This window comes from Neomonachus schauinslandi, chromosome 12 (genome assembly GCF_002201575.2).
Source record: "Neomonachus schauinslandi chromosome 12, ASM220157v2, whole genome shotgun sequence".
Lineage (NCBI taxonomy): Eukaryota > Metazoa > Chordata > Mammalia > Carnivora > Phocidae > Neomonachus > Neomonachus schauinslandi.
In genome coordinates, this window is record NC_058414.1 from 25,652,990 (window position 1) to 25,666,698 (window position 13,709).

A 13,709-nucleotide genomic window follows, 5' to 3' on the forward strand; every position below is an offset into this window, starting at 1 on the left:
CAAACTCTCCAATTTTCCAATAGAGCATGTATAGAATTTTGCTTTGATGTTAGACATAGATGATGCAGCATTCACACAAGTTTAAGGATCTGAGACCCTGACATGCAGCCAGTGGGGGCCATATGCGTCTGTGCCTTAGATTTAGCCATGGTATGGGCCCAGCTAGTGTTCTGCTCATTCCACGGTTGACCCTATCTTAACGCAACTGAGGCCTCGTGTTTTGGCAGGGTCTGGAGTTTAATTACGCAGATTGAGTTTTAGAAGGTCATAACTGGCAGTGTCTGCTGCCAGATAAAAGCCAAAGTAGTAGAAACTGGACTCCGATGATGGACCACAGGGAGGGATTCAATCCAGAAACACCACCACAGTCGGTATAATCCTCCTGTTGGAAAGAAAAGGAGAAAGAAAAATCCTGAAGAAATACTTAGTAAGCCATCTATCAGAGCACCCGTGTTTAGTCCACTTCTGAACTCACCTGATAAAATGGTTTTAATTTGAATCCAAATAAATTAATTACCCTAGATTTTATAGTTCAGCAATTTTGAATAAAGCGATTTCCCTAGTACCATTTCAAGAATGCTTTAAATTTTGAATTGCAGATTCTGATGGTTAAGAAAGAAAATACTTGAATAATAAATGCTGTTTTGACTAATATACCAGTTGCTGAATAAAAAAAAAAACTTTCACAGTATCAGATATTCCTACATATTTATACGAATAAGGAGTAAATGTAAAATTGACAGTAGGTTTAATAATTCTCAAGAATTATGCTCAATAAGGCAAAGTTTGGGACTGGTAAAATCAATGTGAGAAATGATCTTCTCTCTCTTCCATATCCTTTATGGCTAGTTTCAAAGGTGAACACACCATGCTGCCCATGTAGCATCCAGACCTTCACCAAAACTAAAATAAAGAATAACGTATTTGAATCATACATGAAAAGTCACTCTAATAACATATTCAAAATAAAGAGCGAAGATAGTAAGAGACATTTGTTTGACTTACAGAACTATGAAATATAAGCAACTGATATACTTATTTGGACCCCCCACTGTCTCATAGTAGCTCATTAAGTGCCTTTAAATGCAAAATTATCCTTTATCTTTTATCCCTAGGTTCTGTGTTTTGTAACATTTTCTACATCCTTTGATTTCTTTTAATTACTGAATTTCATTAAAGATGTTTAGGAAAATAAGTAGATGTAGATATGAGGCTTTTAAAAAAATTCACTATGCCAAGGTTCATCATCCAATAATCAAAATAATAGGTTATGTAAGTAAATACAATGTTCAGAATGATTTTCCAAAGACTCTGAGCTTGCAGAGAAGAGAACGTTGGCTTGTTTTCCTCACAAGGGTGTAGTACAGTGCCTGCCACCCAGTAAATAAATAAAATTTCTTTCTTGAGCTGCATTTTTGAGGCAGAACACTTCTGTTTGTTAAAGAGAAGTCTGAAAGAAACAAAAGAATCTATTAAGAAAAAGTTTATTTTTCAAAAGCTAGCTCCTAAATCTAACGAGTAGCATGAAATGATGATCCGTTCTTGGTCCTCATCTTATTTTACTTTTCAGGAGCATTTGGTAATGTACAACATTCTCCCCTTAAAATATCTTCCCATGTATATTTGCCCAACACATCTGGTTTCCTCCAAACTTGTTTTGGGTTCATCTTACTCTCTTTAGCTCAACCTGCTTCTCTTCTTGCTCTCTACATGATAGACTTCCAGAAATTACTTCTCTCTTTTTATTTATACTTTCTTCCCAGGTAATCTAATCTAGTCCTATAGCTTTAAATTCCATTAATTTGTTAATAACTCATAATTTTGTCCTCTTTAATATGAAATGATTTTTCCTTGTGTTTTTTCATTTTGCTTTAAAAATTTTAACTTTTAGTTTTAATAGACAAAACTGTAAGATATTTAAGGTATATATTTAGGTGATTGGTAGACATTGTGAAAGGTTACCCCACCCAAGATAATTAACATGTCCATTATCCACATATTTATCATTTTCCCCCCATTGGTGAGGATATTTAAGTTTTACTCGCTTGGCAGATTTCAATTCTACAGTATAATCAAATATAATCACATTTTATTAGATCCCCAGACTACTCATATTATAGCCGAAAGTTTGTATCCTTCCCCCCCCCCCCCCCCCCAGCTACTGACAACTCCTTTTCTGCTCTTGGGTTCTATGAGTTTGATTTTTTTTTTTTTAATAGAATCCACATATAAGTGATGTCATGCACTATTTGTCTTCGTCTTGCTTGTTTCATGTAGCATAATGCCCTCAAGGCCCAACACTGTTGTCAAAAATGGCTGGGTGTCCTTCTATCTATCTACATACCACTTCTTCTTTATCCATTCCTCTGTTGATGGACACAGGTTGTTTCTGTATCTTGGCTATTGAAAAAAATGCTGCAATGAACATAGGGGTGCATATATCTTTTCTAATGTTTTCATTTTCTTCAAATGAATACCTATAATTGCCAATTCATACAGTAGTTGTATTTTTAATTTTTGAGGAACCCCCATACCAGTTTTTCATAGTGGTTGTACCAATTAACATTCCCACCATTAACACAGAGGATTCCCTTTCTCCCCATCCTTGCCAGCAATGGTTATCTCTTGTCTTTTTGATGATAGCTATTCTAGAAGGTGTGAAGTGATATCTCCTTTAAGTTTTGATGTGCATGTCTCTGCTAAGTGATGTTGAACCTCCTTCATGTACAGACATACCTTGGATATACTGCAGGTTCAGTTCCAGTTGCAGATATTCAATAAAGGGAATATCTCAATAAAGCAAGTCAGAATAATGTTTTGGTTTCCCAGTGCATATAAAAGTTATGTTTATACCATACTGTTGTCTCTTAAGTGTATAATAGCATTATGTCTAAAAAAGTATATACTTTAATTTAAAAAAGACTTTAGTGATCAATGCTAACCATCATCTGGGTTTTCAGTGAGTCTTTTTTTTTTTTTTTTTCTTTGAGGGTCTTGCCTCGATTGTTGATGGCTGCTGACTGGCCAGGGTGGTGGTTGCTGAGGATAGGGTGGCCGTGGCCATTTCTTAAAGTAAGACAACAAAGAGTTTGCTACACTGACTGACTTTTTCACAACAATCTCTCTGTCAATCCTCTCAAACCCTGTCACTGCTCGATCGACTAAGTTTGTGTAATACCCTAACTCCTCTGTTGTCATTTCAACAATATCCGCAGCTTTTTCACCAGGAGTAGATTCCATCTCCAGAAACCACTTTCTTTGCTCTTCCAGAAGAAGCAACTCTTCAAGTTTTATTGTGAGACTGCAGAGAGTCCGTCACATCTTCAGGCTCCACTTGTTAATTCTAGTTCTCCTGCCATTTCTACCCCATCTGCAGTTACTTCCTCTACTGCAGTTTTGAACGCCTCACAGTCATTCATGACGGTTGGAATCAACCAGGTGTATTCTCAATAAGCAGTCACATTTTGAAAGGAATTTCTCCCCCGCCTCAGTAGTAGGTCTCAACAGTGGGCTTCAAATGTTCACTAAACCATGTTGTAATGTGCTGTCATCCAAGCTTTGTTGTTCCATTGATACAGGACAGGCAGAGTAGACTGAAAATCCCTGGGATTTTCAGAATGGTCAATGAGCATTGACTTCAACTTAAAGTCACCAGCTCATGAGTCCCTAACCAGAGAGACAGTCTGTCCTTTGAAGATGGGTAGTGACTTCTCATCTCAAGCTATGGAAGAACTCTATAGATGACACCTTTTTCCAATGGAAGGCTGGTTCATCTACACTGAAAACCTGTTGCAACCCTCAGTTTGTTTCCTATAGTTAAGAGGTTGCTGGAGGGGAGGTGGGTGGGGGGATGAGGTAACTGGGTGATGGGCATTAAGGAGGGCACGTGATGTAATGAGCACCGGTTATTATATGCAACCGATGAATCACTTAACTCTACCTCTGAAACTAGTAATACCCTATATGGTAATTAATGGAAATTAAAAAATTAAAAAGAGAAACCTGTAGCCTAGTGTACCCACTTTCATGGGTTACCTCAGTAGAGCTGGATAACTTGCTGCTTTACCTTATACTCTTATGTTCTGCAGCTGGCTGCTTTGCTTTAATCTCATGAACTAACCTCTGCTAGCTTCAGACTTTTCTTTTGCAGCTTCCTCACCTCTCTCAGCTTTCATAGAAATGGAGAGAATTAGGGCCTTGCTGTGGATTAGGCTTTGGCTTAGGCAATGTTGTGGCTGGTTTGATCTCCTATCCAGACCACTGAAACTTTCTCCATGTCAGCTATAAGGCTGTTTGACTTTCTTATCATTTGTGTATTCACTGGAATAGCACTTTTAATTTCCTTCAAGAACTTCCCCTTTGCATTCACACCTTGACCAAATGTTTGGTGCAAGGGGCCTAGCTTTCAGCCTATGTTGGCCTTTGAAATGCCTTCCTCACTAAGCTTAATCATGTCTACCTTTTGATTTAAGGTGAGAGACCTGTGACTGTGCCTTTCACTTGAACACTCAGAGGCCATTGCAGGGTTATTAAATGGCCTAATTTCAATTATCATTTCATCTCAGGGAATAGGAAGGCCCCAGGAGAGAAAAAGGGATGGGGAAATGGCTGGTCTGTAGAGCATTCAGAACACACAAAGTAAGTTTGTCGTCTTAGATGGGTGTGGTTTATGGTGCCCCAAAGCACTTACAATGGTAATATCAAAGATCACAGATCACCTCAACAAATATAATTATAGTGAAAAAGTGTTAAGTACTGTGCAAACTACTAAAATGTGACAGACAAAAGTGAGCAAATGCTGTTGGAAAAAATGACATAATGCAGGGTTGCCACAAACCTTCAATTTGAAAAAAAACAAAAAACTGCAGTATCTGTAAAGTGCAATAAAGCAAAGTATGGTAAAACAAGGCATGCCTCTACCTGTTGGCCACCTACATGGCTTTGGGAAAATTCTATTCAGCTCCTCTGTCCATTCATTAATCAGATTTCTTTTGATACTGAGTTGTAGGATTTCTCTGTATATTTGGGATACTGGCCCCTTATCACAACATGAATTGCAAATAATTCCTCCCATTTCAGGGACTGCCTTTCAATTTGTCTCCCTTGCTGTCAGAAGCTTTTAACTTTGATGGAGTCCCATGTTTATTTTTGCCTTTGGTGTAAAATTAGAAAAAAAAAAATCATGGCCAAAACTAATGTCAACGAGTTTACTTCCTAGGTTTTCTTCTGGGAGTTTTACTGTTTCAGGTCTTAAGCTCAAGTAGTTAACACATTTTCAGTTGGTTTTTGTGTATGATGTAAGATAGTGGTCCAGTTTTATTCTCTTGGGTGTGGCCGTTCCCAGTAGTATGTATCAAAGCGACCGTCCTTTGCCCATGGCATGTTCTTGGCTCTTCTATCATGAATTAATTGAACATATATACATGGGTTTACTTCTGGGCTATTTTGTTCTATTGATTGTGTGTGTGTGTGTGCACGCGTGCGCCAGGACCACTGTTTGATTACTGTATTTACATAATATAGTTAGAAATTAAGAAAGTGTGACGGCTCCCGCTTTGTTCTTGTTGCTCAAGACTGCTTTGGCTATTAGGGTTTTGTGGTTTCACACATATTTTAGAATTCTTTGTTGTATTTCAGTAAAAAATGTCACTGAAATTTTGATACAAATTGCAGTGAAACTGTAGATTGCTTTGGATGGTATGAACGTTTTAACAATAATAATTCTAATTCATGAGCACTGAATTATCTTCCTATTTGTGTCTTCAATTTTATGTTATAGTTTTTAGTGTACATGTCGTCTTCCTCCTTGGTTCAATTTATTCCTAGACATCCTTGTCTTGTTCATGATATTAGTTGCGGGCCTTTATTGTGTTGAGGTATATACCTTTTACACCAAATTTGTTAAGAGTTTTTATCAAAATGGATGTTAAATTTTGCAAGTGCTATCTCTGCATTTATTGAGATCATACGATTTTTATCCTTCACCTTGTTAATAGGGTGTATCACATTGGTTGATTTGTCAATGTTAAACTGTCCTTGCATCCTTGTGATAAATCCCAGTTGATCATGGAATATGCTCTTGGATTGTTGAATTCAGTTTGCTAACATTTTGTTGAGGTTTTTTTACATCTAGGTTCCTCAAAGAAATTGGCTTGGAATTTTCTAATCTTGTGGTGTCCTTGTCTGGTTTTGATATTATGGTAAGGCTGGCTTTGTAAAATGAATTTGAAAGTGTTCCCTCTGTTATTTTTTGGAAGAGTTTGAGAGGGATTGGTATTCCTTGAATGTTTGTAGGATTCACCAGTGAAGCTGTCTGGTCCTGGGCTTTTGGTTGTTGGGAGGTTTTTGAGAGCTGATTCAGTTGCCTTACTAGTAACTGGTATGTTCAGATATTCTATTATTTCTTCATGAATCATTCTGGATAGGCTACATGTTTTTAGGAATTTATCAATTTCTTCTAGATTTTCCAATTTTTGCTATGTAATTTTTATAGTAGTCTCTTAGGATACTTTATACTTCTGTGGTATCAATTTTGATGTCTCTTCTTTCTAGTTTTTTTATTTTAATCCTCCTTTTTTGTAAGTCTAGCTGAAGTTTTGTCCATTTTATCTTCTCAAAAAACCAGCTCTTAGTTCCACTGATCTTTTCTATTGTCTTTTTAGTTTCTATTTCATTTGTTTCTCTCATGATCTTTGTTATTTCCTGCCTTCTAGCATTGGTCTTAGTTTGCTCTTAATCCTTGTGTAAATCTATTTGAGATCATTCTCTATTCTGAATATAGGTGTTTATCACTGTAAACTTTCCTATTAGAACTACTTTGCTACTTCCCAATTAGTTTTGGTTCAGTGTATTTCCATCTTCGTTTGTCTCTAATTTGTCTTCAATACATAATATATATATTATATATAATTTGTCTTTTCTTTGACCCTTGGTTGTTCAGTGGCATATTGTTTAATCTCCACATATTTGGTGAATTATCCAGTTTTCTTCATATAGTTGATGTCTAGTTTCATACAACTGTGGTCAGAAAAGATGCCTGATATGACTTCAACTTTCTCAAATTTACTAATGCTTCTTCAGTGGCTTTACCGTAAGTTTTATCCTGGAGGATGTTCCATGTGCACTTCAGAAGAAAGAGTAATGTGCTTTTGGATAGAATGTTCTGTAAATGTCACTTAAATCCATCTGGTCTAATGTGTCATTTAACTCCACTGTTTCCTTGTTCATTTTCTGTCCGGATGATCTATCCATTGATGAAAATGGGGAACTGAACTACCCTACCAGTATTAATACTATTATATTGCTGCCTACTTCTCCCACTAGGTCTGTTAATATCTGCTGTGTATATTTAAGTGCCTCTGTCAGGTGCATAAATATTTACAAGTGTTATATCCACTTTTGATTGAACCCTTTATCAATATATGATTATCTCTTATTATAGTTTTTGTCTTGAAGTCTACTGTGTCCAAGTATAGCTACCTCAGCTTTCTTTTGATTTCCATTTGCATGGAATATATTTTTCCATCCGTTCACTTTCACATACTTTAAGGTGTGTGTCCTTAAGGCTGAAATGTGTGGTTTTGATTTGTACTTGCCTGATGACTGTCAATGTTGAACATCTTTTCATGTAGCTATTGGCCATTTTGATGTCTTCTTGGAAAACACGTCTATTTAGTTTTTCTGCCCAAATTTTAGTTGATTTTTAAGAAAGATTTTATTTATTTATTCATGAGAGAGGGAGAAGCAGGCTCCCCAAGGAGCAGAGAGCCCGATGCAGGACTTGATCCCAGGACCCCAGGATCATGACCTGAGCTGAAGGCAGAGGCTCAACCATCTGAGCCATCCAGGCACCCTTTAGTTGATTTTTTAAACTTTTATGAGTTCTTTATATATTTTTGATATTAACTCCTTATCCTATATATATTGCTTGCAAACTCCCGCGCCCCCCCCCCCCCATTCTGTAGGTTGCCTTTTCATTTAGTTGTTTCTTTGGCTGTGCAGAACCATTCAAAGTTGTCACAGTCCCATTTGTTGATTTCTGCTTGTGTTGTTTATGCTTTCGGTGTTGTATCCAAAAATCTTTGCCAGGACCAATGTCAAGAAACTTCTTCCTACTTTAGGATTTTTATTATTTTTTATTTTTTTTTTTTTAAAGATTTTATTTATTTATTTGAGACAGAGAATGAGATACAGAGAGCATGAGAGAGAGGAGGGTCAGAGGGAGAAGCAGACTCCCCGCCGAGCGGGGAGCCCGATGCGGGACTCGATCCCGGGACTCCAGGATCATGACCTGAGCCGAAGGCAGTCGCTTAACCAACTGAGCCACCCAGGCGCCCATTTAGGATTTTTATAATATCACATCTTATATTCAAGTCTGTGATCCATTCTGAGTTATTTTTATGTGTAATATAGGGAGGGGTCCAGTCCCACTGCCTGCATGTGTTTTTTTTTTTTTTTGCCAGCACCATTTGCTGGAGACCATCCTTTCCCCAATGTGTGTTCTTGGCTATGTTACTGAATATTAGTTGACCCGTATATATTTGGGGTTTCCTTCTGGGCTCTCTTCTGTTCCATTAGTCTATGTGTCTATTTTTGTGCCAGTACCATATTGCTTTGATTACTGTAGCTTTGTAGTATAAAATCAAAAACCTTATATCTGCAGTTTTCTCTTTTCCCCCAGGATTGTTAAGGTAGTTTGGGTCCTTTGTGGGTCCATACAAATTTTAGAATTGTTTTTTCCTATTTCTGTAAAGAATGCTGTTGGTATTTTGGGGAATACACTGAATCCATAGGTGGCAGGGGGTGGTAGGGACATTTTAACAATATTCTCCAAATCCATCAACACAGATTGTCTATGTTTGTCTTCTTTCTTTCAGCAAAGTCTTAGAGTGTTCATTGTACCGCTCTTTTACTTCCTTGAAGTTATTTCCAAATACTTTGGTTTTGATGCTATGGTGAATTGGGATAGTTTTCTTTTTCAGATGTTTTATTATTCATGTATAGAAATGCACCCGACTTCTGATTTTATATCCTATAAAATTACTGAATTTTCCTCTGACCTCCACACTGATCTCTGCCACCTCTCCTCTTTGGTGTCTCAGAAAGGTCTCAAACTTGCCCAAAGATAGTACTTTTCTGAAAGACACTTCTAGTAGAAATAGATCAGGGTAAAGTCAACAAGTCATCTGTGATTGCTCTTTTTTTTACACTTTTTTCAAATGTAATTCACCATCACTCCCTCAAAAGCTGCCTTCCGTGTCTCATTGCTTCTACTACAATCTTTTTACCAAAAAGCAGTCCCCTCAGAACCGTACATCAAGTTTTCTTTTTATCTCTCAGAACAAAATCCAAATTTCCTACCAAGGCCTCGGGAACCTGGCTACGTCTCTCCTCTCCCCAACTTCCTAAAAGAAACAATGCTCAGTTACATTTGAATTCCAGAGTAAAAACATATTGTTGAGCATAAACATACCTCAAATACCTCATACCCAGAAGAATGGTCTAATTCACAGGTGTACAGTAAGTACTAATTCGATGGGATGGAAAATTAGCGCACAAATAAGACCCATTAACGTACTAATGATATATTCTGTCAAAGAAATTCCTATTACTGTAAAGAAAAAAACGGTCTCTGATTCCATTGTTTTAATTTTTTTTAATTTATTTGCTCAGTCGCATTTCTTGTGTGTGATGAGGTCTGTTTCAGTCTGGGAGAGGGAGGTTTAGATAAGGTGATTCACACTAAAAAAAATCGGTGTTCAGTTTCCTGTCATGTCTTCTGCATGGGCAACCACGTCTACCACGACTTGAAATTAAGAGATAGATTCTAAAAACATTCTAAGTTGCAAATACATTGATGTGGGAGAAACCGTAGCATTTTTTCTGGATTAAGGATAGATCAAAATCCCATGAACACAGATTAACCTGCTCATAGTCTGACTTTTAAAGATTGATACTTTGTTTCAGTTTAACACATTTAAGTAAAACTATGCAGTGCTAATATTATATATAACTTTGAAATACGATAGTAATTTTCAGCTACAGACTTCTTTCAAAAAACTCTAAAACACATCAACTGAGAATTCCTTTTTTTCCCCGAGGTTTTCTCAGACCATGTATACTAGTGGCTAAAAGATCTTCAATTTTCTCTTGTTAAACAAGTATTGCTAAACTCTTAAATCTGCCTTTCTTTCCCAAACCAGAATAACTAGGGGTAACTAATTATACATAGTAATAAATAGGTCAGTAATTTGTAATTTATTTTCTGAATTATAGTCATTATATTCAAAGGGCAAATCACTAGTGAAGACAACCCCCCAAATAATGGCTAACTTTGGAATTTAAATAGGTCTGTAGTCAAATCACTAAATGTGCTTTTAGAATTATTTAGGCAGCTGGATACTACACAGTAAGCCTTTAATAGGATAAGTTGTCTAGCAAATAATGTGTTCTTGTAGGCAGTACATTTGTAGGTATACACACATCTGCATATTCATTTTTCATGTACCCAATAATGTGCTTTCATAAATGAGGTTTGCATAAAATAATGAACTTTCTCAATGGCACATATTATTGGCTTTACTTCTTTGATAAACTTTTCAAAAGGTCTCTTTTGAACACTTGCGTTTTAATGAAGTCCTCACAACTGGCTATCTGTAATTGATACTCTTCTGAGATTCCATAGGATACAAGGGTTTTGGCTTTAGACAGTCTTTCTTGAAATGCTCAGAGTGATGATCCGTAAGCAGAATCTCACCCACCACAAATTCCTAGTGTACAGCTAGACTAGCACTGAAGTTTAGACTTTCACCTTTATTGGGCTTCGGTGTCAGGAACAACTGCCAATTAACTTCAGTAGTTTTGGGTACTATTTTTTTCAACTTTTGGTTGTTTCAGAGAAAATGATACTTCTTTTGATGTTATCATAGCAACACTCCAATTGCATAAACTAGATTCACTGTTCTATACTGATAACTATGTTTTCAAGTCTTATTAATGTAAAGTATATGCCATCTACATCATCTTCTCAAGACTATCCATTATATATTCCTCAAGGACAGGGAATCCCAGATGTGTTCTTTTCATCTTTCAAAAATTATTTCATTAAAACGTACTGATCCCATCCAGCTGAATCCATAGTGGTATTTATTTTCTTGGTAAGTTTATAGTTATGGTGAGAAAGAAAAATACCATAGAAAAAGTCACAATCACATTTTTGAGGGGAGAGTTTTAGATGAAAAAAAATGAATGCTTACCTATAGGTTTTTAACGTAAAGGTAAAGAGGGAAGTGATCTATATTTTTGTGTTACCGAAAAACTCTACGGTGGAGAAAAGTAGAGTGAATATTTACACTGTTCCTCACCTTTTGTTCTGAGCCTTACATTTTAGTTTGCTCATTTCTATCTTCACAAATAAGAATAGTAAAAATATTTTCCATGTTATATTTTTTACAGTTTTCATATGTAAATGGTATAGTCACCTGGGTAGGGATCAGTAAAACATGACTTCAAATAGCTACCTAGATATCAATTTTAAAAATATGGAGAGGGGATCATTTAATTTTGGTCTTTTAATGATCCAAAGCAGCTAGTTCTCTTTCACTTGGAATCTTGTGCCATGAAAACCATTATTTTATTATCCCAGGAAAAATGTAGTTGTTTTCTGAGACTCGCACTGCTACTCTACTTTTCTGCCCCTCCATTCACAGTAATGGCCATATCTCCATCTAGTGGTCCCTAATCAATGAATACCTGGAGAGCAGTGAAGAAAGAACACAGTAAAAGCTGTTCCAGTAACACTAATCGTGATGATTCCAGAGCATCAGAAAAGACACTGCAAAACTGTAAATGAATCCCTGACCACAAGCTCAGGCCCTAAAACCTCTATTCAGTCATAGTAATGATAGAATTCAGAAATTGGCCAAAGGTAATAAGGGATCATTTTAGCCTAGATGCTAAGTAAAATGAGCTTAGAAATTGGATGCACTTATACTAAAACATTTCAATAAGTATCAATATCATGGTAGTAAAAATATAAAAAGTTAAGTCGTATTTGTTTTTTAAAAAAAAACTGAATTATTGACTTTGAAAATAGAGATGACCAGCTCTAATAATTGTCCTTGGGCTATTTCTCCTCAGGAAGCATATATAATTTTTCCCACACTGATTTAATCTTTCTATAAAACCTTAAAAGAAAATACTGATTTTTAAATAAACACAGGAAAAGGATATGCTTGATTTAGGATGAGAAACTTAAGCAATACTTGCATTCCGCTATTTACAAAACAATGTAAGTACTGGGATTTTAATAACCTGGTTTCAGGATACTTATTATAGTGGATTTAGGGATATGGATTATTTAATAAAATTTCAAGCCGAACACACACGAAAAGAAAAATTAGAGAAAGTGACTGACCATCCACATCACATGAAAACTTGCAGTGAAATGAAGATCGGAGCTGACATACCCGTTGTGCACATAAGTTGATCCTATTAACAATGGGCAAAGTAGCAAGTACAGGAAAAGGAAAGAAAACACAGAAAAGAAGACATACGAGATGAGATTTCATGCAGTTTGCTGGCACTTTACGTGAGCCTCCATCCAGAGAAGATGCACAGTGACCATTGCAAAATAAGCATTACCAAAATATTTCACTGCTAAAGAAACACAAGACATTATTAGCACAGTAAAGCTACTGAACAAGAGTTGTACTTTCACACGCACTCCGATGTAGAATTCACAAGATCTTGAAAGTTTTTGTCTTAGTCCAATCTTTCCAGGGCCTTGAGGAAGATGGTCTCCTGGGCTGAAAATATTGCGGGTAACAGGGCTTTTTACGTGATCTTTAAAGTTCAGCTAAGTGAGTTTAATCTCTGTCTTTGGTGACAAAGAGTTGATGAATGAAGTTTCCCTAATGAGCAACACTCCCCTTGGGCCCACATTCAACATTCTTTGGGGAATGATTTGACAAATCTAGCAGATGGAACAACAAAAGTCCTCAGATCTGGATTTTTAAGTCTAACCGGAAAAAAAAAAAAAACCAATTAGGGGCAACTCGGAATCACTTTCTCCATCAAAGAGAAGTGATCAATAGTCCGGGCAGAGATAACTGGGTTTTACTGTTACATATCTTGCTTTTTCAAGCCTTACTCCTCATCTAATTGCATATTATGTATCTGTGGAAATGCCTAACTTGGGGGGGGGGGGGGAAAAGGGGGGTTTTTTTTTTTTTGGGGAAAAAAATTTTCCTAAAAAAAATTCCCCCCCTACAAAAACACATTTAAAAAAAGATTTTTTTTTTTTTTTTAGAATAAACAATGCATACGATAATGCTCTCTGCATGGAGTAGCTTGTAGACTCCAAGGAGCATACAAACAAAGGCCCACCATGAACAATCAGAATTGGGGAAAATTACGTTTAAAATTAGTTTTTAAAAGTAAGCAGGGATTATGGTGTGGCCTTCATATTTGAGAATATAGTTTCTTAATAATTAGAACCATACAGCTGATTGCATGCAGAGTGTGTCAGAGAAAGAGCGCTGACCTATAGGAAAGCAGTGGTCATCCTGACCTCACATACAATAATGATGTTTTGTGTAATTTTACCAACTTAACTCTTTGTAACTGACCTGGTCTAATATCATGCAAAGTGAAAATACAAATCTGTGATACAGTCAGAAACCATGTTAAAAAAAATGATAAAAAAGGAC

The 13,709-nt window shown here is 36.4% G+C and overlaps 1 protein-coding gene across 7 annotated transcripts in view; it reads right to left on the bottom strand.

The window, feature by feature from the left end:
• Window positions 1-265: 265 nt before the first annotated feature.
• Window positions 266-13,709, bottom strand: part of CACNA2D1 (calcium voltage-gated channel auxiliary subunit alpha2delta 1) — a 503,379-nt gene continuing 489,935 nt past the window's right edge. For all 7 annotated transcript variants that reach the window (XM_021689797.2, XM_021689799.2, XM_021689796.2 and 4 more), the window contains one exon: window positions 266-382. In XM_021689797.2, the coding sequence (XP_021545472.2) occupies window positions 266-382 (117 nt within the window). The remainder of the gene's footprint in view (window positions 383-13,709) is intronic.